This window comes from Zosterops lateralis (genome assembly GCF_965231275.1).
Source record: "Zosterops lateralis genome assembly, chromosome: 1".
NCBI classification, from domain to species: Eukaryota; Metazoa; Chordata; class Aves; order Passeriformes; family Zosteropidae; genus Zosterops; species Zosterops lateralis.
This window is the reverse complement of record NC_139762.1, coordinates 100,050,215-100,074,079: the sequence shown is the minus strand read 5'-3', so window position 1 is coordinate 100,074,079 and position 23,865 is coordinate 100,050,215. Positions and strand designations below refer to the sequence as shown.

Below are 23,865 nucleotides of genomic sequence, written 5' to 3'. Positions count from 1 at the left end.
ATGCAATTTTCTTCATGCATATGTGTTTGCCAGTAAAGCATCTCTATTCTAGCCCTGGAAATGAAACTCTCAACCACAAAGCAGGTGCTGAAAGGCAATAACAAATTTCATACTCTTTATGTACCTAATGCCTCTTTCAAAAAGCTGCGCTGATGGATTCAGTCCCTGGGCTCTCTTTTTTCCCATTCAATGCCAAGTGTGCATCAGAACAAGTCATTTGGAAAAGCCTCACTCTGACAGATAAAGTGTGTGTTCCCAACACTCACTGGGTGTTTAAAGCACAACAGTCTGGCTGCTGTATTGCATAAGCGTGCGTTCATGCTGGGATGCCCTCCTTCCGAGAGGCGGGTCTAGAACCGCTCAGCTCTGTTCCCCGCTCTGCCCGCATGGCAATTTGTCCTATACGGGTTCTGGAACAGTGGGGTTTGGATTCTCTTCTTCTCATCCTTGACAAATCCAAAATGACGCACGAAGACGAGGGGAAAAAAAATATAAAGGGCTGTGTATTTCTTACCACACACGTGAACTCCCGAGCACTAACAAATGCTGAACTTTAAAACGTCGGGAGCCTTTCCACTCCGGAGGCCGCTTTTCCCACACTTCTCCCTTTCATTCCCGCGATGGCCGATGCCAGCCTTTCCCCCAGAGCCGGGGTACCGCCGCCAGCCGGGCCCCGTTCGGTGGGATGGCCCTGGGGACACGGGGCAGCGCCGCCGCCGAGGGGCCGCCCGGCCTGGGAGCGCCGCTGCTCCTCCTCATCCCAAGGGGAAAAGGAGCGCCCCAGCCCCAGCCTGGCGGGCCCGGCGCCATGTCAGGAGGGGCACGGCCGTGGTGATGGCGGCGCGGCGATCCCTGCCCTCCGCATCCTGCCCTCTGCATCCTGCCCTCCGCATCCTGCCCTCCGCATCCCCCCTGCGCGCCCCGCCCTCCGCATCCCGCCCTGTCGGCACGGCCCCGGCGCAGCTCCCCGCGGTACCCCTGCCTCTCCCGGCCCTCCTGCGCCTCCGGGGCTCACCCAAAGCCAGCAGCCGGCCCGCCTTCCCCATTGACCGCGGCGGCCTCTCTCCGCCCCGCTGTGCTGCGCTGTGCTGTGCTGTGCGGGGCGGGGCGCTGCCGGGGCGCGCAGTGACAGCGCCGGGCGGTGTGTGCGCCCCGGGCATCCTCCTCGGCGGGCGCCCCCCGGCCCGCTCGGGCAGCCCGGCCACCGCGATGAAGCCGTGCGAGGAGGAGGAGGAGGAAGGGCGGGCGGCGGCGGGCGGCGGCGGCGGGGACCCCTGGCAGGAGTGCGTGGAGGTGGCGGTGCAGCTGGCGCGCCGCGCCGGGCAGGTGAGAGCCCAGCCGAGCCCAGCCGCCCCCGGGCCGAGCCGCCCCTTGTCCCGGCGCTCCGAGCAAGGGCCGGGCGGGCGCTGGGCTGGGGCGCAGGGCCGGGCAGGGGGAGCAGGGGTCGGCACCCGCCCGGCCGCGGGAGGGAGGGATGGCGGCGGCGGGGCCCATCCCGGGGGCCCAGACCTTGGGGGACCCCAGATCCTGGGGGGGACCACTTCCCTCGAGGCCCCAGCCCGGCCCTGGAGGGTCCTTCTCTCCGGGGCTGCATCCCCTCGGGGGCCCCTTCCCTGGGAGGCCCCGTCCCTCGGGCGCATCCCTTGAGGGTGGTTGCATCCTTCGGGGCTAGCGTTTGTTTTCCAGCACCTTGTGCGGAGAAAAATAACCGCGTCAAGGAGGTTTTCGCTTGTTAGATCTGGCAGGGTGTTCAGAGTGGCCCATATTCACTTGCTAGGGACAAATAGCTGTGTGGCAAAGGTAACAGCTTATTTCAGATCCGTGTTTTGGCACAGCAGATTAGTCATCTCAGGAGACAGCCTGACCCCACTCTGTGCAGCAGCAAAACTTCCACCAGGTGTAACAGAGCCAAGAAGTGGGATCAGCAGATTGATTGATTGATTGAGAAACTGGGTAAAATACAAACCTCAGCAATGTATATTTCTCTCATGCTTCCATTCTGCTCTGTTTTGGAACACACTTTGTACCTATACACTGTGATTTAAGAAGCCCCCTTTTCTATCTTGAGTCTAAGACCCATAACTTTTCCTTAGTGTGTGTTATTAAACATATTTTCTCCTTAGTAAAAAACAACTACACAGATGAACAGAATGCCAGAGGAGAGGAGAATTGTTTTAATAATACAGGGACTAAATGGATAATCCAAATCAGGATGACAGGTCATGCTCTCGCAGACTCTCAAAACAGGAGTTTCTCCAGCAGTCATTGTGCCAGCCATTTCACAAGAGAGACTCATGACTTGCTTAAGCCTCCACACCTTATTTCTCAGAATACCAATTTGTAAAGACAGCTTTAAGCTTCCTCAATCATTTCACTTCCTCAGAAAATCACAGTTGAGCACCTTTTCCTGGAAGAAGTAAACATTCTGTAAAACTAATCCTTGCATCCAAAATCACAGTTTGCCATTTCTACCCTGCAAATGGCAGGAATATCTAATTCCTTGGCAGGCCAAATTTAAACCAGCCAAAGGTGTTGTTTAAGTAAGACTTTGGAAACTGGGTAATTTTTTTCCCAACTATTTTGTCATGCTGAGGAATCTTTTTTGTTACAAAAGGCACTAGAGATACTTCTGGAAGAAAAGGTGCAGGTAAATATCTTTTATATTATATACCTTATAAAAATATCTTTTATTTAAGTGTCAATCTGCTTCCAGCTGCCAAAAGAAGCCAGAGCTAAGGACACAAAGTGCATGTAACATGCATTTGGTAGGGCTGGATTTTTATTGAAAATTGACTGATAAAAATGGGGGTTATTCTGATCACCAAAAACAGTCAATTCTACTAGTCAAGTTCATCTTTTTCTTCTGCTTCTCTTCCCACTCCTCAGACCTTTCCACCTTCACTTCCATCCCCAGAAATCTGCTTGCCCTCTTTGTCTTCCCAGATCCAACTCCACACTCCATCCCTGTGTGAAACTTTGCCACTTCAGCCTTTCTTTTAAGGTCCTCTATTTCTCAGGACTGTGGCAGATTAGAGGGGGTTGGAATCATTAGAAAGTGTCTACAAGAGGCTTGGCCTGAAGAAAGACATGCACTTCCAGATTTTGGATTTTCTAGGAAAAGTTAACCAGAAATACAGTTTTCTTGTCTCCCCTTTTGGCTTACACAACTAGTTGATTTGTATTGCAATGTGTTTCATGACTATAGGTAAAATATATCTTCTTTCCAGCAGATAGGCATCTAAACTCTAGAACAGTTTCTTCTAAACTTAAAAGCCCAATAAAGAAGTGATACTTGAATATGTGTCAGAAGTGTTGTTGCTGGAGTAACCTCTGTTACTGGGTTAAAATCATTGCTTCTCTTGCCCATCCTGTTGTTTAGTTCTTGATACTTTTATGAAATATTGCAGGCTCTCATTTAATATATATATGGCTGTTTCATAATGAGACTGGTCATGGTTTTATAACATCTGTAATTGACCTGCTTTAAAATTCACCCTATAAGGCCACAAATAACTGCACTTTTTCAAACTTCTCTTCTGTTTTTTTTCTGTGAGTAAGCTGCTTTCTTTGTTCATGAGAGTACACCCATGGGTTTGATAGGACTTTTTGCTCAAGAAAAGCAGGCATGACCAGTCTGTGCATCTTTGATGCTGCTAAGAGCACTGAGTAATATCTGCACAGTTCTTTCCAGTTGCAGAATTGGAAAAGCTTCACCAAAATGAGTAAATATACATCCAGGTAAAAAATAAGAGTAAGAAATTGACACAAGGACATAGTATGCTGAAGTCCAAAATTCTTTTTTATTTTTCTTTTTTTTTCTTCCTTTTTTTGTTTGTTTTGTTTGTTTGTTTGTTTGTTATTGTTGTTTTGCTGTTTGTTTGTTTGTTGTTTGTTTTTCTGGAAAATAATTTTATGAGGCATAAGAAAGCTAGCAGAATACCACTAAAAAGAAAAAAAAAAAAGACAAAATTTCCACTGGTATTCTAAAAAGCCAAGATGTTTTTTTTTTCCCTGATGTTTACTCCCAAGGGAAATTTTTAGGCTGTTTTCTATTTAACATGGACAGATGTTTTAGCAAACCAGATTGGAATTCTCTGAATTATTTGCAGGTACTCATGCTTTTTATCTAGATGTTTGATTTTATCAGTGATCAAGTATTACAGAATAGTATTGCAAGCAAGGAAATCCATCTTGGATCTCCCAGAAGTGTATGATGGTGAAATATCTGACATGAGCACACTACTTTAGGTCACTCTTCTGGCAGGTACTGGGGGAAAAGGCATCTTGGCCCTCTGTCTTCTTCACTCTGCTTTGCTGTAATAAATTTCACAAAGGCATTAAAAAAGGAAGAGTGCAGGACTGACTGCACTGAGCCCCAGTGTCTCCATTTCCCCTGCTCCACAGGAAATGAAAGAGAGAGCAGGGACAGCCTGGGTCTTCCTCTGTGGTGTGGTCTCCATGTAATGATGTAAATGCCCCTTGCTTTGCATAACTCCCCAAATGCTCCCAAGCAGGGTATTAGGATAAGATCTGCATTAGAGGGGCAGCATGGCCTAAGAGTGTTAAATGGCTCTGCTCTAAATAACCATGCTCCCAAAAATCAGTTGCTTAGAAATTGCTGAAAAAAATCTGTAATCTAGGGACAAGCCCTAGTACAGGAATAAAGTCTGGTAAAATACATTTACAGTGAAATTACAGCATCTTGATTGCCAATTTCATTGTACAGTGGGGATAAGGTGCAATCAGCTGTTTCCATTTCATCATCCTGTAGTTCCTTTGGCTTCTGCTTGCCTGCTGCCTGTAACCTAGAATGAGACTTTTATAGAACTCTGTGCCCATCTGGAAAGACCAGGCAAGGTGACTTTTAGGGATTTTTCAACATAAATTGAGTTCTACACTGCTCTGAGCTGTTTGATCATTTTCCAAAGGATAAAAGTTTTTCACCAATTATACAGAAAATATGATCCTTGTATGGGGCTACTCTGGCTTGGATTGCACACCTGTACAAGCTGGAGCAAATGCATGGGGGTTTCTTTTGTCAAGGCCTTTGTAAGTGGCAGAGAATTGGCAGAATCAGAGCTGTCCATCCTGCGTGCTGTGGTGTGGGTGAGCCTTCACAGCTGTGGTGCCCATTTGTGGCTGGTGATCTCAGCCCGGCATCGTGACTTCTCACCTCCAAAGTGGCTGGAGCCTCATGCTGGCCACCAGAAAAACAGACAGGGTTAAAGCTAAAAATGGTTGTGAGCAACTGGGTAAAGGATCAGAAATGAAACAGTATTAAATTTGAAGCTGGGATGTGCAAAGAGTTGTACTCAAACCAGAGAGATCAAATGCCAGAGCATGGAATGAAATCAGCTGATTGCAGAGCACATCACAGGAGAGAGGTTTCATCTCTGCTTTTTCTTTTCCAGCAAGTCTCAGGTATGATGTCACTGCCCTGCTGAGCAGTGGCACTGATTTAAATGGCTGCAAAAATCTCTATCTACTATGCATTAAAACTGAATAGAAGTCAAGAGCATGGCATTGCTGAGAAGAAATTAAAATCTTCTTTGTCAAAAGGAGGGCATTCCTCATCTATTTTACTATGTGAAGTTCCAAGCAGTAAAGATAATAGGGAAGTAAAGAAGAGCAAATAAAATAAAAGGTATCAGCATAGCAATTTTTTTAGAATACACAGCTGAAGGTGGTTGGAGTGTTTTGGATTTTGCTTTGGGCTGAAGAGGAGCCTAAGGGCCTTGCTGGAGTTACACTTTCATTCTTCTATCATAAATCCTTCAAGACAACCACACAGTGCATTGAGAGGAGTAAAAAGATTAAGTGTAGTTAATATTTTGATAGACAGTAATGAACTTTAGCAAGACCTCAAACTGAAAAGTACTGCCTGCCCTCACAAGCTCAGTAAATAGGCACAACTGATGTTTTACAGCTCACAAAGCAGAAACATTAGTCCAGAAACTTTCTACATTAAGGCAATAGTCAGCCATATCCATTACTTGCCAGAACAATTAGCACACTCTCCAAATATAGTATTTTATACTACAAAAACCAAGAGCTGAGATGACATTAGGGAGTTCTGATTCCCTTTACCATGCATAATGCAGCAGAACTGTTTTGTTTGGTCATCAAGTATTTCTCAATGGTTTTAAAATACTTTGATCAATGGAAATTTAGTTAAGCAATTGAAATATATAAATTTTAGATGGGACTTGGAATATTGATCTTGTTGCTGCTGGGTTTTAATACCATCATTCTAAACAAATAAGTGGTGCTTAATTTTTGCTTTGTTTTGTTGGGTTTTTAAAATTATTTTTAATTTCATATAATTTATCATTTTCACTGATTAAAAAATAAGCTATCTCCTTTTGCATCCTGTCCCTTTATTTTTCTTTTAAATGAAGAAGTGGAAAAAAACAACAAAGCAGAAAGAAAATGGGAAAAATGGGGAAAAGCTTTCATTAATTGTTTTCCCATATGTGCATTTGTACTTGAGTTTGTAACAGTAATACCCTGGAGAATCAGATAAAGACATTTCCAGAAGAGAGTACAGGTTTAAATCATTGGTTTCATATCTAGGAAAACTTCAATTTTTGTTCTTGATAAATATATGACATTTATTTGGGAACCAGAGGGTGGTCAGCATTTAAAGTTCTAAAACCCCACAAAAGCTCCCCAAAAAACTATGTGTATTTATTGGCAAAATAGAAACCAGTTACATTTGCCTTATTGTGTATCTTTTAAAGTAAGAGAGCAGTGGGATATTGGCCCCATAAATGAAAAGAGAAAAAAAAAAAAAAAAAAAAAAAAAAAAAAAAAAAAAAAAAAAAAAAAAAAGAGAAGGAAAAAAGGCCTTTCCTTGCAAAATGCCTGAGCCTTGAGGCTTTTTCTTGTCTTGTGTATGCTTTGGTAATTTTCTAAATCATTATGACTGCCATCATCCTTTTATTCCTTTAGTTGCATCCTTTAATCAGTCCTGTTCTGAATTGTCAAGAGATGTTTTTGCAGTTTGATTTAAAATGCCATCTTCCCAAAGAATACTCATTAGCTCAGAAGGATTTTTTGTCAAAAAACTAGAACAACCTCTGGTAGAATTAGGCCTACAGCTGTTTTTCAGGATTAGCTATATTTTTTTCAGTGAAGATATTATTTTATTATGCACAGGCTGAATGCCCAACAAATCTGATTTATGAACTTCTGTTTCAGATTATTAGGAAAGCTCTAACAGAGGAAAAACAAGTGTCCACAAAGACATCTGCAGCAGATCTCGTGACAGAAACTGATCATTTTGTGGAAAACTTAATTATTTCTGTTCTGAAAGAGAAGTTTCCTTCCCACAGGTGAGTGCCTATAGAAACTATCAATGACCTTTTCTTGTCCTTTATGTGCTGCATATCTCACTGGTATTTAAAGGGAACTTTAAAAGCCTGTGTATCTTTCCTATATCTCTGTTTCTTTCTTATATATTACCCTATTGCTGTTGGACACTTCCATAGGATTCCTATTTTTTTTAAAAGTACCATTTCCTTATACTTAGCATACTTTGTATTTTCTGTGTTTCTTGATACATGTATTTAATAGCAATGTTTCCCATATAGGGACATCATGGATGAAGGTTTCATGTGGATCTCCATGATGTTCAGAATACTGGTCTGTTGCTTACTGTATAAGAATTATGTTAAGGCTATCTATAAAAATATAGCAGAAATATATGCCAGCAAAGGTCCCACCCTGTAGACCTTTCCTGTTGCCATCACACATATGCATTTGTCAGATCAGCAGAGGTAAAAGTGTGTTTCATGACATTTACCTTGTGTTCTGTAGTGAGAAGATCAGTGAGGAGCAGGGCTGTTTGTCATCATCATCATTATTTGATGCCCACTCATAAATAGGCTATAAATTACTACATGGAGTACAAACCTGAGGTTTTAAAATAGATCAAGTTGTTGATTCCTCTTGAATTATTGTTGTCAACTAGAAAATAACAGGTAATGCACAGATTATAGAGAGGGTTTGTATTAGTTGCCAGGTTTGGTTTGATGCAGAGACTGCCATTGATTTCTACATTTGATTTCAGTGGATAAAATTCTTTTTCCTGCAGAGCCAGTGCAAGGCCTGTGTATCCCTTAAGTAGTGTCTGCATCCCTTCTAGCTGTGGGCATCTCTCATGGGGATGAGCCTTGCATTCTAGCACTGTGCAGAAATTAACAAAGAGGAAAATCTGGAGGCCTCAGCTACTAATCTGATTGTCCACGGTGCTGCTGGGCAAAAAAACAACACCATAAGAAGGAGCAGAAAGCATATTTTATACTAAATATGGCTTTCTAAATACACACTGTATGTGATGGCATATTGAAGCAGTACTGTGCAGCAAAATGTGTGGTTCTTGGCTGCAATTCTCAAGAGAGTGCCAGGCTTTACAAGCCTATTATTTGTGTAATATTCCTTCTACTATTGCTGGCTGTGCTCTTCTCTCATCTCCACTCTTATGTTAGTTTTTTTTTCCTTGAGCAGTCTGGCAGAGAACATGAAACCTACACATTTCCCATAAAATGCGAATCACCAGACATACTCAAGTTACACAGAATGGGAACAAAAGTTGTAAGGTCAATATAGGCCTAGGAACTGAAAAATCCCAGATTTTATCAACTCCATAGAGTTAACTTCTGACTTTTTAAGTAAATTAAAGAACTGCCATTTCTTCAAGACAATTTTATTTTGTTGATAGTGGTTGTTGGGTTTGCTTAGAATTTGTTCAGATAATTAATACATTTAGATTAAACAATAGATTAAAATTAAATTTAACTAGACTAGATTAAAACACATGCAATGAGGAGTCCAAAATAACAGTCAGGGGTTGAATTAAAGTACAATGAAAATATTAAAAGATCATTTATATTGTATTGAGTCTTTCTCCTAACCTGGCTATTGAAAGCAGCACTGAAGATTTCTGTTATTTCTTTTTCTTCTAAATCATCTTGATTCTTATGTCCTCTGAATCAAAAATGGACTTCAGGTGTTAGAAAAACTACAAGGGGTCTTATTAGAATCTGCCATTTGCACTGAGGCACTTATGAGTCTTAAGATACTGGAAATGTATTCAGAAGTAAAGAGAAATACTAGGAAAATCTTTTCGAAAAGTAATTTTGTCCCATGTTTTTTTTTCTTCTCTCTTCTTGGTTGAGTGATATGTATCATCTTCATTCACATTTCACTAAGTTTTAATCTTTGTTCACTTTTTTGTACACTTAGATGCCCCCAGTGAGTCTTTTCTAAAGGATTTTTTTTCAGATAGATCCAAGAGTTGTGGGTAGGCACAGCCAGACTACCAGGGGCTACTGGTTGCAAAAGGCTATATTAACATTTACCCTTGCTAATATTACACAAGCTCTCATCTTCTGTGTTCCTTGGGGCCTTAATTGTGTAGACATTAAAATCAGGACACAGGAGTTTAAGAGGGTGACATCCAACTCTAGCTTCCCATCGTTCTGTTCTTGGATCCCCATATGGGGATAAGTGAGGGACAGCCCCAGACTGAGTCTCCTGCACTCAACTGGGTATCATTCCTGCTGCAGATTATGGTATGTTACAGCTTCTCGGCTGTTCCTGCAATGAATTTCAGAGTGGACCATGGCATGAACAGATGTAGTCTAAGGCTTGGCTAAAATTACTTGACTCATTTTCAGTGGGAGTAAACTGTAATCCAGATTTGAACAGAGGTCAGCAGAGCTGGCAGGCAGGCATATTAAATTAACTATTTTAATGATGTGGTCACGCCTCCCACTTCTCAAGCTGTTCCTAGAATTTACTCCAGTACTTCACTCTGAGTGTTTTGCTTAGTTTGCAGGTTTTTACAGGACACAGAGCAAGACATCTGAGATGACCTTGCAGGACTCTCACATTTCCCAATATTGTATAGCAACAAGCAGGGGAGAGTTTGTTACCCATTAGCCCAGATTTCATAAAATGTGGACCTAATTTGTTCTAAATCCATTTTGGAAAAATCGCTCTTGAGCATGAAGATTTTATCGAGGGCACTGGTGTGCCCCAGCTCCAGGTTAGCATTTCTGAGCTCAGGCACTGCAAGCATCACACCCCCACTGTGAGGGAAAGGCGAGGAGCTGGCTCACGATACTTGAGGGCAAATCACCTTACACAGAAATACTCCTGTCTTTAATGAGGTTCTTGTTTCACCTTTCTTTGCCTGATAAGATAGCAGCTATAGTTCAAGCTCCAGCTAGGGGAGCTGGCAGAGGGTTAAAGCAGAGGTATAATTTATGTGGAATATGGATAATCTGAGGTGGGATATAAGGTGCTCCACCTACAAGAAGATGAACCTCCTCTGCATCCAGCAGCACAGACAAAGCATGGTTGGATTTGGATGCTGATTACAGGATTTGTGAAATCAAAAGTCAAGTAATAGAGCACCAACAAGACAAAATAATGGAATATTTAGAGCAAGGAGCCTGCAAAGTGTTATGTTAAACTGAGAGTTTCAAACACTTGTTCAAGTCTTTCTCATTTCTCAGTTGTGCACTAGCACTTTGTCCTTCAGCTGTTTCCTTTGATGGAGATGAAAATAGTAACAAACTCTTCCTAATTCCTTCTTTGTACCAGCTGGGAGTCTATAATGCCGTCAAAATAGTCTATTTCTACTTAGGTTGAGGCAGAGTAGCATTTGGAAAATTCAAGAAGTCTCCTCCTCTGCTGTCTGCAGAACATTTTCAACTCATGGGTTCAAGTGGTATCTGGAATCATGAGGTACAGGTGGAATACACCAAATAAAATAGCTGCTATTCTAGTCCTGGGGAAGGACTCTTTTGCAGAAGATATTTTCTCTTTATCTTTTTTTTTTCTCTTTGTGTCTTTGAGAGAAGCTTTTTTTGTCTTCAAGCATTTGCAGAAACTCTGAATACCACTACCAGCTGTTCAAATGTGAAACCACCAGCAAGATTCAGTTCTAGCAGTTGGAGTCTACTCCTTCTGTACATGTAGGGCTTTATGAAAATCTGTGAGAGTAGCACCTGCACATGTCTTACAGAAAGAGACCTTGGGCAGTTTATGGGAAAGCAGGGATAATTAAGGTCGACAGGAAATGTGCCAGAACTGGATGTTTGTTTCCCAGGGAAAAAAAAGGAGAAAAAAAAAACTATTAAAAGAAACTGGGACAGAACAACAGAAGAGAAGATGATCTCAGATTTCATTTTGTGCCTTGTGCATCCAAACAACAAACAAACAAAAAATAATTTGTTGATTTTTTTCTGGATCATGGGAAAAAGAAAGTCCAGCTTTATAAACCTTTTAATTTCCTGAGTCTTATTACTGTAAAAAATACAAATAGGAGAAAGATTGTGGATTTTCTAAGAGTGTATTTTTTTGTTCTGACTGAATATGGCTGCAGAAGAGAAGCAGGTACAGTTTGCAGATTATATTACTGCAAGAGACAGACCTAACCCATAAAATTATATTCTGCATAAAATAATTTTCTCCTGGAGTTCAGCAATGCCAGTTCAGATCTATTTCTGCATTCATTTTCATGGCTTCCTTAATGGTATACTGGGGAAGTGTACATAAATAGAGTTCTTTTTTTGCCATGTAGAATAGTGTGCAGTAGAATTGCAAACTCTCCCTCAGAGTCTCTATGAAAGTTATCAGTTCCTAAATTTAAAAAGCAGTATGTGTGTTTGCATTTATACAAGAATGTTTTACGGAGAGAGGGAGGAGTTCTCTCTTAAAAACCAGAATGATGGGGTTGTGCTTTCCAAGTCAGTGTATCTAAGCTAATGTCCTGGGATCCTTGTTCCACCCTTGCACCAAATGCAGGTTTATTGCAGAAGAATCCACTGCTGCAGGCTCAAAATGTGTCCTCACCGACAGTCCCACCTGGATTATTGACCCTGTTGATGGAACGTGCAACTTTGTGCACAGGTAAATGGCCGGCAGCCTGGGAGACACACCAAAACCCAAAATGTAGCTTCCCACAGGGCCTCCCTTCCTCCTGAAGGTGCTTTTCCCTGGTGGGTTTGTTCCTTTGACTCACACACAGGAGTCACCATCCCTTTATCTCGGCGTGGTGTGTGTGTGGGGGCCGTGTTTGTGCGGGATCTGTGGCTGAGCTGCCTGGCAGCTCCCGGCCCTTGGGAGCCCCTGGCTGGCTCAGCCTGGCGCGGTAACGGGAACAAGGATGTGCTGTCAGGGCACCTGGCACAGAGCCTCCTGCGGCTTTGGCACATTCCCTCCAGGAGTGCTGCGGGCTCCCCTTTGGACACAGTGCTGCCTTCTTCCTGGGCAGTGCAGCCACTGCCTGTGTGCAGAGCCGCGCTGAAAACTGAGCTGTACAGGGATACAATTTCTCTGTGCAATTTCAGTTTCTAAAGCACCTCCACAAAACGAAATCTAGGGCTCAGGGCTGCAACAATTAAGACTTTTAATTCACCACTCAAGTGTAAACTAATGGCAAAATATTTCTACTTAGAAACCCTGCCTTATAGTTAACGGCTTAAAATACAACTTTCCTAAAACAAAAAGAAATCATTTCCTTGACTTTTGGTGCAGTTACACAGAGATCCAGAGGAGATGAGGAGGTGTCACGTGGTGATGTTTCATGCAATTAAGTGAAATTTCCTCTTTCTAGCAATATTTTCTGGACTTTCAAAGTGCTTTTCGAAATGTGTTTCTAAGAAATGAATTTATTTCATTGTTTGAAATGTAATAATTATACAGTAGTCAAAAGGACCGAATTAAATACATGATCATTGCTTTGAAAAAGGAGAGCACAGAGGAACTGGTTTCTTTGTATGTTGGTGTCAGCAGCAAGGTATCTCTGTGCTACTTAATTGTTACCTCAGATGCACAGCTTGAACAAAATGTGCTCTTAAAAGCAATGACTTGTTATAACATTAATGGTTTTATACTGAGAATTCAATTACACTAAAGAAAAAAACAGCCCTAAAATATACTACATGTTCAGTGTAAAGATTGTGATGTCTTCATGAGTTAATTTCTTGCCTTCTCCAATATTAACTTACATTTTAAAAGGAATTGACAAAGTTAAAGAGGCTGACAAAGGAGAAATAGTATAATTTCAAGTGCATTTTGACAAGTAAACTCACAGAGCTCCATGTGGGGTTTTGTTGCCTATGGGGGTTGATAAGGAGTAATTGAGAGATATTTCATCAGTACTACTTCTTTTCTTATTTTTCATAGATTTCCAACAGTGGCAGTGAGCATTGGATTTGCTGTTAACAAAGAGGTATGAAATATGTTCTTTAAGATAGGCACCTGAGAGTTGGCTAGAAGTCTCAAAACCATGTGGGAACTTGAAAAAATAAATAAAAAAAAAAAGACTTAAAAAAATCAGTCACTACTCAGGTTTTACTATGCTTTTTAAAAGCATCTGATCATACTCTACTCATCTAAAATCATAATCTTGCGAAACTTGTTCATGCATACTGGCAATTAAAAGAGAATTCTGTGAATTATTTTAAGTATGATGGGATTTATTTGGAGAAAAAGGAAGCACTGGTGTGAGCAAGGTTTGGTTAGACAAAATCATAATAAGTTCAATTTAGTGCTGGCTCTTCGTAATTTAACATATATCCCAGTGTTCTTATGTTATTATTGCCTCTTTCTTGCTAGCAGTACCTGTGAAAGCAAACTCCTGCTGTGATTCAATGTAGAATTGATTTAATGAAGAGTGCAAAATTATGGGCCTAGTTCATTCAATGTGCACTTGTATTTTGCTTAACGTAGTAAAACAGCTATATTTACCATATGAGAGCTTGATTATGGTGAGGGTGGGAAGGTAGCTAGCCTTCCAATGTGCCAGTTTGAGTTTCCTAGCTATACTCATTTGTGCTAGTGCCTTTTCTCCAGATGTTGCTGGTTTACAATTTGATATATATCTATGAAATAACTAGTTACTCAAATTGCCAATGAATGTGCCTCTTTCAGTCTAATTCCACAGCCTTAAATATATGTACAGCTTTAAGCAAAGCCAGCAAGAATTCTGTGCAGTAACAACCAAATTTTCAGATGTGCTAGTACCTCCTACTGATTTAAACAGAATAATGTTGTGTACTTCTCTGGTTAGACTTTTCAAACATGGAAACTGCGGAGAAACACTTCCATGCTTTTCTGAAATTTATTCATTGCCAAAGGTCCTTTTGAACATTACATTTTATTACCAGACAGCCTTCTCTAATATTTATGTTTTCTAGAACACCATCATGATTTTGATGCTGCATATTTTGGGTTATGTAAACTAAACAAAGCTGAAACAAAAGTAAAGAATGATGTTAAATCTCCCTCAGTTAAACAACTAGGATAAGCAGAAAAAAAGAGCAAACTGAAAAGGAGCCAAAGTACACACAAGGGAACTGGCCTGATTATAAGCCTTGAAGAAATTCCTGCAGATGTCTTTAGGGAAGGAGTCTTTTAATAGTGTGTTCCTCAAAAAAAAAAACCCCTTTGGTTTAGATGGGACCTCAGGGTAGGGAGCCAGGACAGTCTATTCCCTTTGAATTGTCCCAGATGAACACCGTGCAGCAGGAAAAGATTTGAAGTCTAGAACATCTGAGATGTTAAATTTAGTTGACCTTGTGGCCAACTTCTGACACCTCGGGCAAATCACTTAATTTTTGTGTAGCCCTAAATTAAATAATGTTAATATAACTGATCTAGGAGCAATTTTCAGAGCTGACCCTTGAAGTTTGTAAAGTGCTTTAAAGTCTTTTAGTGAAGTCTACTAAAGTAATAGAAATTTTAAATACCAAGGGTGTAATTCTGACCCTCTTTTCATTGGTAAGCAGAATCTCCCTCAAAATTTCCAGTGTTGCACATTCTTAACCTTCATTGAGGTATTTCTGCCCAAACTCCTTCTCTTGGAGTCCTGTGACTTCAAGAGATCCTCACAAAAGGATTTTGCAGAGAAAGATTTGAAGAAGTGACCGGAGTGTACTGCTTTGATTGGAAAGGCAGGCAAATTCAATGCACCACAAAAGTTGAGGTGCCTAAACAGTGTTCACTGTTAATAAAGAGTGTGCCATGACTCCTGAGTTTGGATGCCTGACTGATCCTGGGGCTGCAAATCTCTGTGGTCCAGCCAAGGTCAGTGGGGTTGCTTCAAGGAGTAGCTGCTCACCAGTGAAAGCAAAGCATTCAGAGTCTTGTCTCAGAGGCCTTGCATATTTTCAGTAAAAACCTTTCAATGCATTTGAAAACAACTCAGTGTTTAATCCATTCTAATGTGAACAGAAACAAACTGCGAGTAAGAATTGAGAGGATCAGGAACACATTGCATTAACTTCTCTCTATAAACTGAATTTTATATGACCTGTATCTCAATATCACAGTAATAGTAAAATTATTCCAGTTTTTTAGCATCAGTGTAATCTTTATAATGTGTACCAATTAAAATATTGCTGATCTTTTTGCCATTAGTAGTTGTTTATATTTATGATGAGTAATTTGAGTTGCATTCATTTCTTTCCTTTTCAAAATCTTAAAGCTTGAATTTGGTGTAATTTACCACTGCACTGAAGAACGATTATACACTGGTAGAAGAGGTCAAGGGGCATTTTGTAATGACAAAAGGCTTCAGGTATCAAAAGAGACAGGTTGGTCTAGATTTTGTTAGAACTCTAAAAGGAATATATTAATTTTGTTTCAGAGTTGTTGCAAATCATCATTAGGATAATGAACATCATTATCCTGATGGAAAGTATTTCACCTGCATGATAATTTTGTTGGTTTGTGTTTGTTTTTTTCTGAAAAATCACTTTCCTCCTTTTCTTTTTAAAATATACATCTGAATATGAACTATTTAAATAATCCTAAATAATTTTGCTTCACAACCATTGTTTTAAATAAGGAAGAATGTGTAGATTCACCAGTTTCATTCCAGCTGAGCACTGGCATAACTTTTTATAAGCAAGATGCAATGGGAATGGTGAATTGAATTCAGATACTATTGTGGCTGCTATTCACTTCTTTTCCAATGAACTTTTATGTCACAGTGTCTGATGTCTGTAGGCAAATGTGCTAACAGTGAATTAAAGGGTGCATGATTCATTAGGGGTTCTTTAACAGCTTGCTCTGGTGTATGAGGTGTGTTTTGATGTACAAATACCCAGCAACATTTGCCCACACTTGAATGGGATTCTTTTATCGGTAAACCAAGTCATAGATCTGTCTGTTTACCTCAAGTCATAGATCTGTCTGTTTACCTAATGATTATAGAAAACAATAATTTGGTATTGTTTAGATAAGTTTTCTTAATAAGTTTTTAGTTAATCAAAATGCAGAGGAAAGCATGGCACTCAGTTGTAAGTGGAAGCAGGCATATGCCAGAAATGTGCACCACTGTACGCATGAGGTGGTAAAAAGTTCACCCCAAAGAGAGATTTAATGAGCTCAAAACACAGTAAATTCAAGCCATTTGACATACAGATTTCTTTGGATTCTGAAATTAAATTCTTCTTTAGATTAGAAATTAGAAAATTAGAAATATTTAGAATTCTTTAGATTTTGAAATCAAAATTTCGCCTGAAATTTGGGAAGTTTGGCTGTTCATCTAAGTTAATAGTAATCTAGGGTCTGCATATTTGGAGAGACAGATTGTAAAGTCATTGTAAATCTTAAATCCCTAATATTTTAATAATTGATTATACATCACATTTTTATCAGTGCTCAAATATCTCAAATTCCAAAAAAGCCCATACTGGCAGAGACTATTAAGAAGACCTAGGGGGGCTCCCAGTTGGGCTGCATGAACAGCTGTGGAAATGGCCTCACATGCTTTTGCAGTCAGAGAGTTCTGGTTTCCAGCTGAGCAATGAACAATTTTGGCACATGTCACTTCTGTCTTCCTTTCTCTAGATACCCAGTCTATGTGGGTGTCTAGAACACAGCAAGGGAAGTAGACCTTCTGCCCTTCCAAATGCTTTGAAATATTCTTTTGTTTTGAGATACATCATTTTGTGGTGGGAAATTTTCACCAGTGAAGCTGGATCTGCTTTAATCTCACTTCTAATTATATTATAAGGGGTTTAAAACTGTCTGCTCTGTGAGGGCTGTGGCTTCAGTGAAATAAATCAGCCCTGGAAGAGAGACTTGTGTTTCCCTCTACCTGCCACTGGAACTGAAGTGGCCACAATGTGTTTGAGATTTAAGCTGTCATGTCACTCACTGCCATTTGTTTGCAGGAAATGTGATTGTTGTATGACGTTGATCTACACTTAGACATTCATTGTTCAGATTTAATCATCTGAAATTACAGCCCAGGCAAACACTGTTCTTTGTCAACACCCAGTTTTGTAGAGGTTTGATATGGGAGTTCACACAGTTATGATACACTTAAATGAAGGATCCATCTTCCCTGTTATCTTGAGTGATACTTTCTTCTCATGCTTAGATTCATGTCAGGCCTTACATGTGCTAATACTGTAAATGTATTTTCTTTTTTTAATCTTCTGTGGTCAACAGAACTGATCTTTTCCTCATAAATTTATCTATATCACTGTTAAATCTTTTCTACCAAGCCTGCCTTTGTATTTTTTTTTTTTTTGCCTCTATCAGAATAAGGAATAGTCAGTAAATTCTATTTCATATCCTGAATTCCTGAAATGTCATAGCGTCTTGTGATCAGTCAGCTCCTTTTTCTAAGCAGAGACCTCCCTCTTAGTTGCATTAGTCTTTTCATCCAATTTCCAGCTGTAGCCCTGAGGAAAATTTAAGAGATCTGTCTATGCCTTAGAAATATTTTTAATAACTCAAAATAATAACTGTCTCAGTCACAACCTAACCATAACTAGTGTGGTGTGAATGCCTGGTGCATTTCAGCAAAGAGATGGGCATTAAATGTTCTCTGATTATAGATGGATCTGTTATGCAAAATTAGGCAGATTGCTTTCACCATCTAGAACTTCTGGTAATGGCTGAACAACAAATACCCTACAGGATGCCTGGATTGGTGTTTTTCTGTTATAATGCAGTAATTTCAGAAGCAGCAGTTGAATCTATGTTCTTACAGTTAATATTTGTGACACTGTAATTTGTAATCTAATTGCATACCTGTTACTCACCAACCATTTTACCACATTGCTTGAATCCATAAGGTTCATCTGCAGTACTCAATTCTTTGGTAATCTGTTTAATTAAATGGTGTCTCACTCCAGCCTAATTTGCTTTTGAGAACCTCCTTGCTCCACGTTCAGAGAACTTTCAGTTTATGCAGGTAGCTGTAGGAACCAGGTAAAGGTTGCCTGCCTGAATGAATGCCTCACCTTTAGCCCAGGGTAGGAGGTGGCACCTGGCACTGGGCACAGCCCAGTCAGTGAGTTCTCAACCACTAAACCTTTGAGTTTTGTCATCCCTTTAATGCCTCTGAGTTCAGCACAGCAGGAGCAGGGACACTTGGCATTTGATCAAGCATCTCCACCCACCTACATTGGCACATGCTTGTTCTAGCCTGGCAGTATTCAGATCTCACATGAAGACTGCTTCTACACCTTTCAAGCCACTGTGAGTCTCTCCTTTGACTGTACACAAGGCTGATATCTCCATCTGCTCTAGGACAGCATTGCCTTTGCTGAACACAGGACAAATAGAACATTCACAGATTATTATGATTAAAAATATTGCTTAATTTGTTATAAGAAAGGGGTTTTTTCAGTCATAAGGTGTCTTCAGACTTTGAAATGCCAGAATGAGCTATTACTAGGTGACTGGTGATTTAGGGAGAAACTTTTCTTTCCTCTTACTGGGTTCCCAAATGTTTATAATTGGTTAACAAATTAAAATTCCCTATTCAAGAACCATCCTGTTTTCAAACATGAATAGATTAACATCATTAGCAGTTACTAGATTACTAGATTATTTTTAGTTGACTGCTAATATTAGTGAATTTACCACAAGGTGACTGGTCAATGAAATAAAACAATGTGTGGAAAGAGAAGGAATGTAAAAATGTATTCTTGGGTTTAGTCCTCCTGTTTTGTTTTGGTTTTTTTTAACTATGTTTAGAAGAGACCATTTGATAGGATAAACCTAGTCTTGCTTGAATTTCTATGCAAAGTTGTCACTTTATGAAAAGGTTTGGGGTAGAAAAAGGGACGTGAAAATTATTTTTGTGTGAAAAGTCCATTTGTGTTTAATTTAAAAACAAATTTATAAAGCCTACCTGGAAAGTGTCGAATTAATGGAAACATCTCTCTACCATTGCAGATATCTCAAAGGCCTTAATTTTAACAGAAATTGGTCCAAAACGTGACCCTGCAACTTTGAAATTGTTCCTTGGGAACATTGAGAGATTGCTCAAGGCCCAAGCACATGGGTAAGATGTTTTACAGCATATGTCTCACATTTGTGACCAGAAAGTAATATAAAAAGTAATTAAAAATATATATATACTGAAACAAATGTGTTGTACAGATAGGTTGAAGTCAAAAGCATTTCCTCCTTTGTGTTGCTGTGGGGTGTAGGGTCCGTGTCATTGGGAGCTCGACGCTGGCCCTGTGCCTCTTGGCATCCGGCGCTGCAGACGCCTATTACCAGTTTGGGTTGCACTGCTGGGACATGGCAGCAGCCACTGTCATCATCAGAGAGGCAGGTGGCACTGTGATAGACACTTCAGGTGAGCAAAATGCCCTTGCTTTTCCATTGACTGTTGGGGGACTGAGTGAATGGCTGCCTCAGGGAAGCTTGTGTCACCTCAGTCCAGTGCCACCCCTGTGGCTCTCCCTCATTTCCAGCAATATCCTGTAGAAAAGTCTGTACTTTTCACTAGGCTCAGGCTGGTTATTCAGAACACATTGATGTAATTTCAGCATGGGGTTTCATCCCATCAAAGGTCTTCTGAGTCAAACTGTATTTCCATGACTTGAAGTAATTCCCTTAAAGCCTCATATTTACAGTAAGGAACCAGCCCAGGAGATTGGCAGGTATGCTCAGATGTCCCAATTAGATTTCAACAGAGACATCTTCCCCAGAAAGAAGGACTCTCAGGTACCAGTTTGGGCATATATGACTAGAAGCCACCCAGAGGGAGTAAAGGGCAGCACAGTCTCCAGATTATTACTTAATTAATTTAGATGGTACACATACCAGTGTAATGGTTTACTGGTGACCAGAACCCAGATACTGTAGAAAGATCTGGTGGCTTAAGAAGGGTATTGTTGAATGAATTAATTTCTGTCCCGTTGCTAGAAGTGGGGAATATTGCATTTATTGTTGGCTACTGAACAAATCTAGGCATTCACTGCTCCTCTTGCATACTTTGGCTCTGTATCTAGAATTTTATAAAATAATTTCTTGCTGGAGGTTTCCATGTAGGAGTTGTTGAATTAGGTTGTCCTTCCCATCCCAAAAGGAGCGTATGAAGTTGTTTCTGTGTTTCTGACCCTATTTAATTACAGCATGGCTTATATTTAAGGCACTTCTTGTTAATCCTCTTGCCCTCAGGAGGACCTCTGGATCTTATGTCCTGCCGAGTGATTGCAGCAGGCACGAGAGAGGTGGCCATGTTCATAGCTCAGGAAATACAAACTATTCACTACCGACGGGACGACGAGAATTAAATCCTCACTGTGCGGAGCTTGTCCTCCTGAACCGTGTAATGTCTGCAAGATGGCTGTCTTGGAAGGGTATGTGGTTTCAGCAGGATGAATATCTGTGGAGATTTTCTGTGTCAAATATTTTTTATAAATTTATTACCATGTGGGAAGGCATAGGGAGATTTTTAGACCTCTAAGAATCGTGTTTCCTTTTTAATATGTATCTCTTTCAGCAGTATCTTTTTTATAAGATAGAATATTTTACTTGTAGCAAATTAGTCTCAAAATTAAGTTGTAATTTCATATCTGTGGGGCTGATATTTAGTCTTTTGTAACACGCAGCTAAAAAAACAGAACTTTATTTTTACAGATGCAGATCTCAGGTAAATGAGCTTTAGGACTGTAGTAAAGGAGGAGTAGTTGAGATGTGTGCCTATAATAATACCCTTGTTCCACGATACTTAAGAATGCAATAAAAATGGCATTGTTGTTTCCTAACGACGTCATAGCTCTGTATCCATATATGTACATGTCTGTGTGTCTGTGTGTATATATGTGTATATGTACACCTACACGTGTCCATGCATGTATACACACACACCCCCAGGGGTGTATGTGTATATATATGGATATCCTGGATGTTTACAGCAACTTAGAGAATGCATAGAGAGAAGAAAGCTAATATTGGAAGCTCTTTTCAGGTAATGTTTTTTTTAGGTTACTTAGGTGATTCCAGTCGGGGCTACCCAAAAGGCAAATTGCAGAGCTGACCATGGAAAATGTTTGTTTTACAAACTACCCAGCTGGTTTTGTTTCCCTTCGTCCCTCTGCATGGCCATAAATCCTACTATCCTGTAGGCCTCTGTAAGATACTCAAACCTGCAAACAATTACTACCATAGAGTACTCATAGTTAAAACCAGGAATATTGAACTCAAGCTGAGTTATTCACAGTATTAACTATGACACACAGAGTAGGAGGGCAGCAGAATAGAGCACAGTGTCAAAGAGCTGTTGATTTTAGAGGAACTTCAAGCAGAACAGCAGGATTTGGCCCCTTACAGGCAAGTTATTAAAAATATGCACATAAGATATGCTTGCTAAAAGTTGTAAGTCACATGCCCTTCTTGCACAATGTTGTAATTACACTTTTTAATCAGAAAAGCCTGTAAAATCAGTTACATAGTATTCCTAAATACACAGTTGTTCTCTATCCCTGTATCTAGCCGAGAATTTCTATTTAGATTGTGTTTTAAATCATGAGCACAAGGAAAACACAAGTATGTTGAGAAAAGCAGTTGATATTAAATCACCTCTATTTTTTCATCAAAAATTTAATTAAAAGATATCTCTTTTTTGCAAGAGTGAAAATTGAATATAGGAATGAGCCAAGAGTTGATTAAAAATCTAACTTTTTTTGTACACTGCATGTGTAGACTTTTTAAACATGTTCAGATATCTGCTTAGAAGATACAAACTAAATATTTTATAAAAATAACCTTGTATGTGTTTCTTGCAATGAAAAATGTTTTTCACTGAATATAACATGAAGTTCTGTGTGATTTCTTTTTTTTTTTCCACAAGAAATACAAAATACTGACTGTGTGAGGAATATCTAAATCCAACTAAGCATTTAAAAGCTGATGGTTCTTGGCAGAAAATCAACACTTTCCATCACAGTGATCAACATTTTGTCACTGCTCCCTTTGACCCCCTCCATCTCTTTGTACCCCTGTTTGGAAAAGGAGATTGTAAGCCCTCTGGGGCAGGGACTACAGTAGTTTGGCTCTGGGTTTTCACAGTGCTAATAGGATGAGATTCTGGTCCAAAACTAGGCACTGAGGTGCTATAAATAATACAAATAATAAATGCTAATAGGCTCACTTGTCTCTTGTTCACTCTCCCCCCACTTCCCAAGCACAGAGGAGATCAGAGTGACAGATGTGGGGCTGTGTGGCACTGCTCTGATTCCAGGGTGCTTAGCCCTGGCAGCCGTGGGAGCAGCTGGGGCTTTACTCGGGCTTGTGCCGTGCCTGTAAGCCCTGGAAGGAGGCTTATGCTGGCAGGGAATCAAGTGTGCTGGAAGCTCAGCCCCACTTCATCCGCTCCCCCTCCTCACCCCGTCCTCCCCACTGCATGTGTGAGCTGAGCTGCTTCGTGGCTCTGTGAGGTTTCCCAGCAGCTCAGCTCACTTGGACAAAGAAAGTCTCTGACCCAGTTAGGGCTGGTGTGCCCTGGTGTTCCCGGAGCTTGGCAGAGCAGGGAAATCTGTGCATCCACTTCAATGGCACAGGCCAGCGTTTTGCAAAGCTGGGAGCCAAGCAAGGCAGGAAGGGAGAAGTGCAGAAACCCAATCCCGAGTTCTCATTTGTGCCCAGGATGCAGTTTGGGTTTTTCTTTGGACTGTAGTCCAAGTATGTTAAACTGGCCGCGTGTGTGGGGAACAACAATCCTGTCTCCTCCACCTCCTCTGCTGCCTGTGTGCCAGGACAAATATTTCTGAACCCTTCCAGGGGACCAGATGAGTGAAGTGATCTGCCTGCAAAGTACCCAGTAAACAACAAAGGGATTCTTTTCGAGGCACACAGTTTTCCCAAGCCAATTCTGTCCCTGGCAAGCAGGACAGCTCCCTTCACAGATGGTGTCACAACATCCCAGTTCAGAGTTTGCATCAAAATGCAGCCTTAAAGCTTTTTGACTATACTGGAGCTTGTTCTGTCTTCCTTATTGCTTGGTAGCCAAGTGAAACTTTGCTCAGCATGTGCCCAGCAGCTCATCCTGTGAGTGCAAGCATTCATAGTGCAGCACATTAGCCAAAAACTTAAATCCTCCAAAATGCTCAAACACGTGGACTCTTTTTCCTTCCAGCTGCCATAAAATGCTTCAACTGTTTTTCACTGCATACATTATGGAGTACATAATGTATCCAAGATGGATGAAGATTTTCTCCCTGAACGCCAGCACAACAAAGATGCCTGTGCTCTGAAAAGTGAGTGCTTCTTCTGTAAGCAAATGGTGCTCAGCTTCCTGGAGCTATTCCAGTTCATGTCTGCATCCCTCACCAGTTCACTGGCAGAGAACAACCTCTGGTCTGCTGGTCTGGTCTCAAAGGGTGCTTTCTGATAAAATAAAGGGTGAAAACAGCTGCAAACTCCAGGGAAATGGTCAGTGGCTGATTCCTCTGCAGCGTGTGTCTTGTTAAGCTTGTCAGATTTTGCAGAATAAGTCCCAGCATGTTTCAGGTGTGTTGAAGGACTGATATTTCCCTCTTGATTATACTAGTTAATCTCCCAGTATTAAAGAAATTATGCTTGTTTTAG

At 40.7% G+C, this 23,865-nt stretch overlaps 2 protein-coding genes across 2 annotated transcripts in view; one reads left to right on the top strand and one right to left on the bottom strand.

Moving 5' to 3' along the window:
* Positions 1-1,059, bottom strand: part of MPPE1 (metallophosphoesterase 1) — a 32,059-nt gene extending 31,000 nt beyond the window's left edge. The window contains exon 1 of the mRNA XM_083871194.1: positions 1,016-1,059. The gene's annotated coding sequence lies outside the window, so the exon portion shown is untranslated. The remainder of the gene's footprint in view (positions 1-1,015) is intronic.
* Positions 1,060-1,209: 150 nt separating this feature from the next.
* On the top strand, positions 1,210-22,363 carry IMPA2 (inositol monophosphatase 2; the record flags this gene model as incomplete). Its single annotated transcript, XM_083855128.1, has 8 exons — positions 1,210-1,326; positions 7,201-7,334; positions 11,818-11,922; positions 13,201-13,246; positions 15,503-15,611; positions 19,219-19,327; positions 19,476-19,627; positions 20,455-22,363. The coding sequence occupies 8 exons, from the start codon at positions 1,210-1,212 to the stop codon at positions 20,568-20,570; spliced, it is 888 nt and encodes a 295-aa protein (XP_083711254.1). The 3' UTR covers positions 20,571-22,363.
* Positions 22,364-23,865: the final 1,502 nt, after the last annotated feature.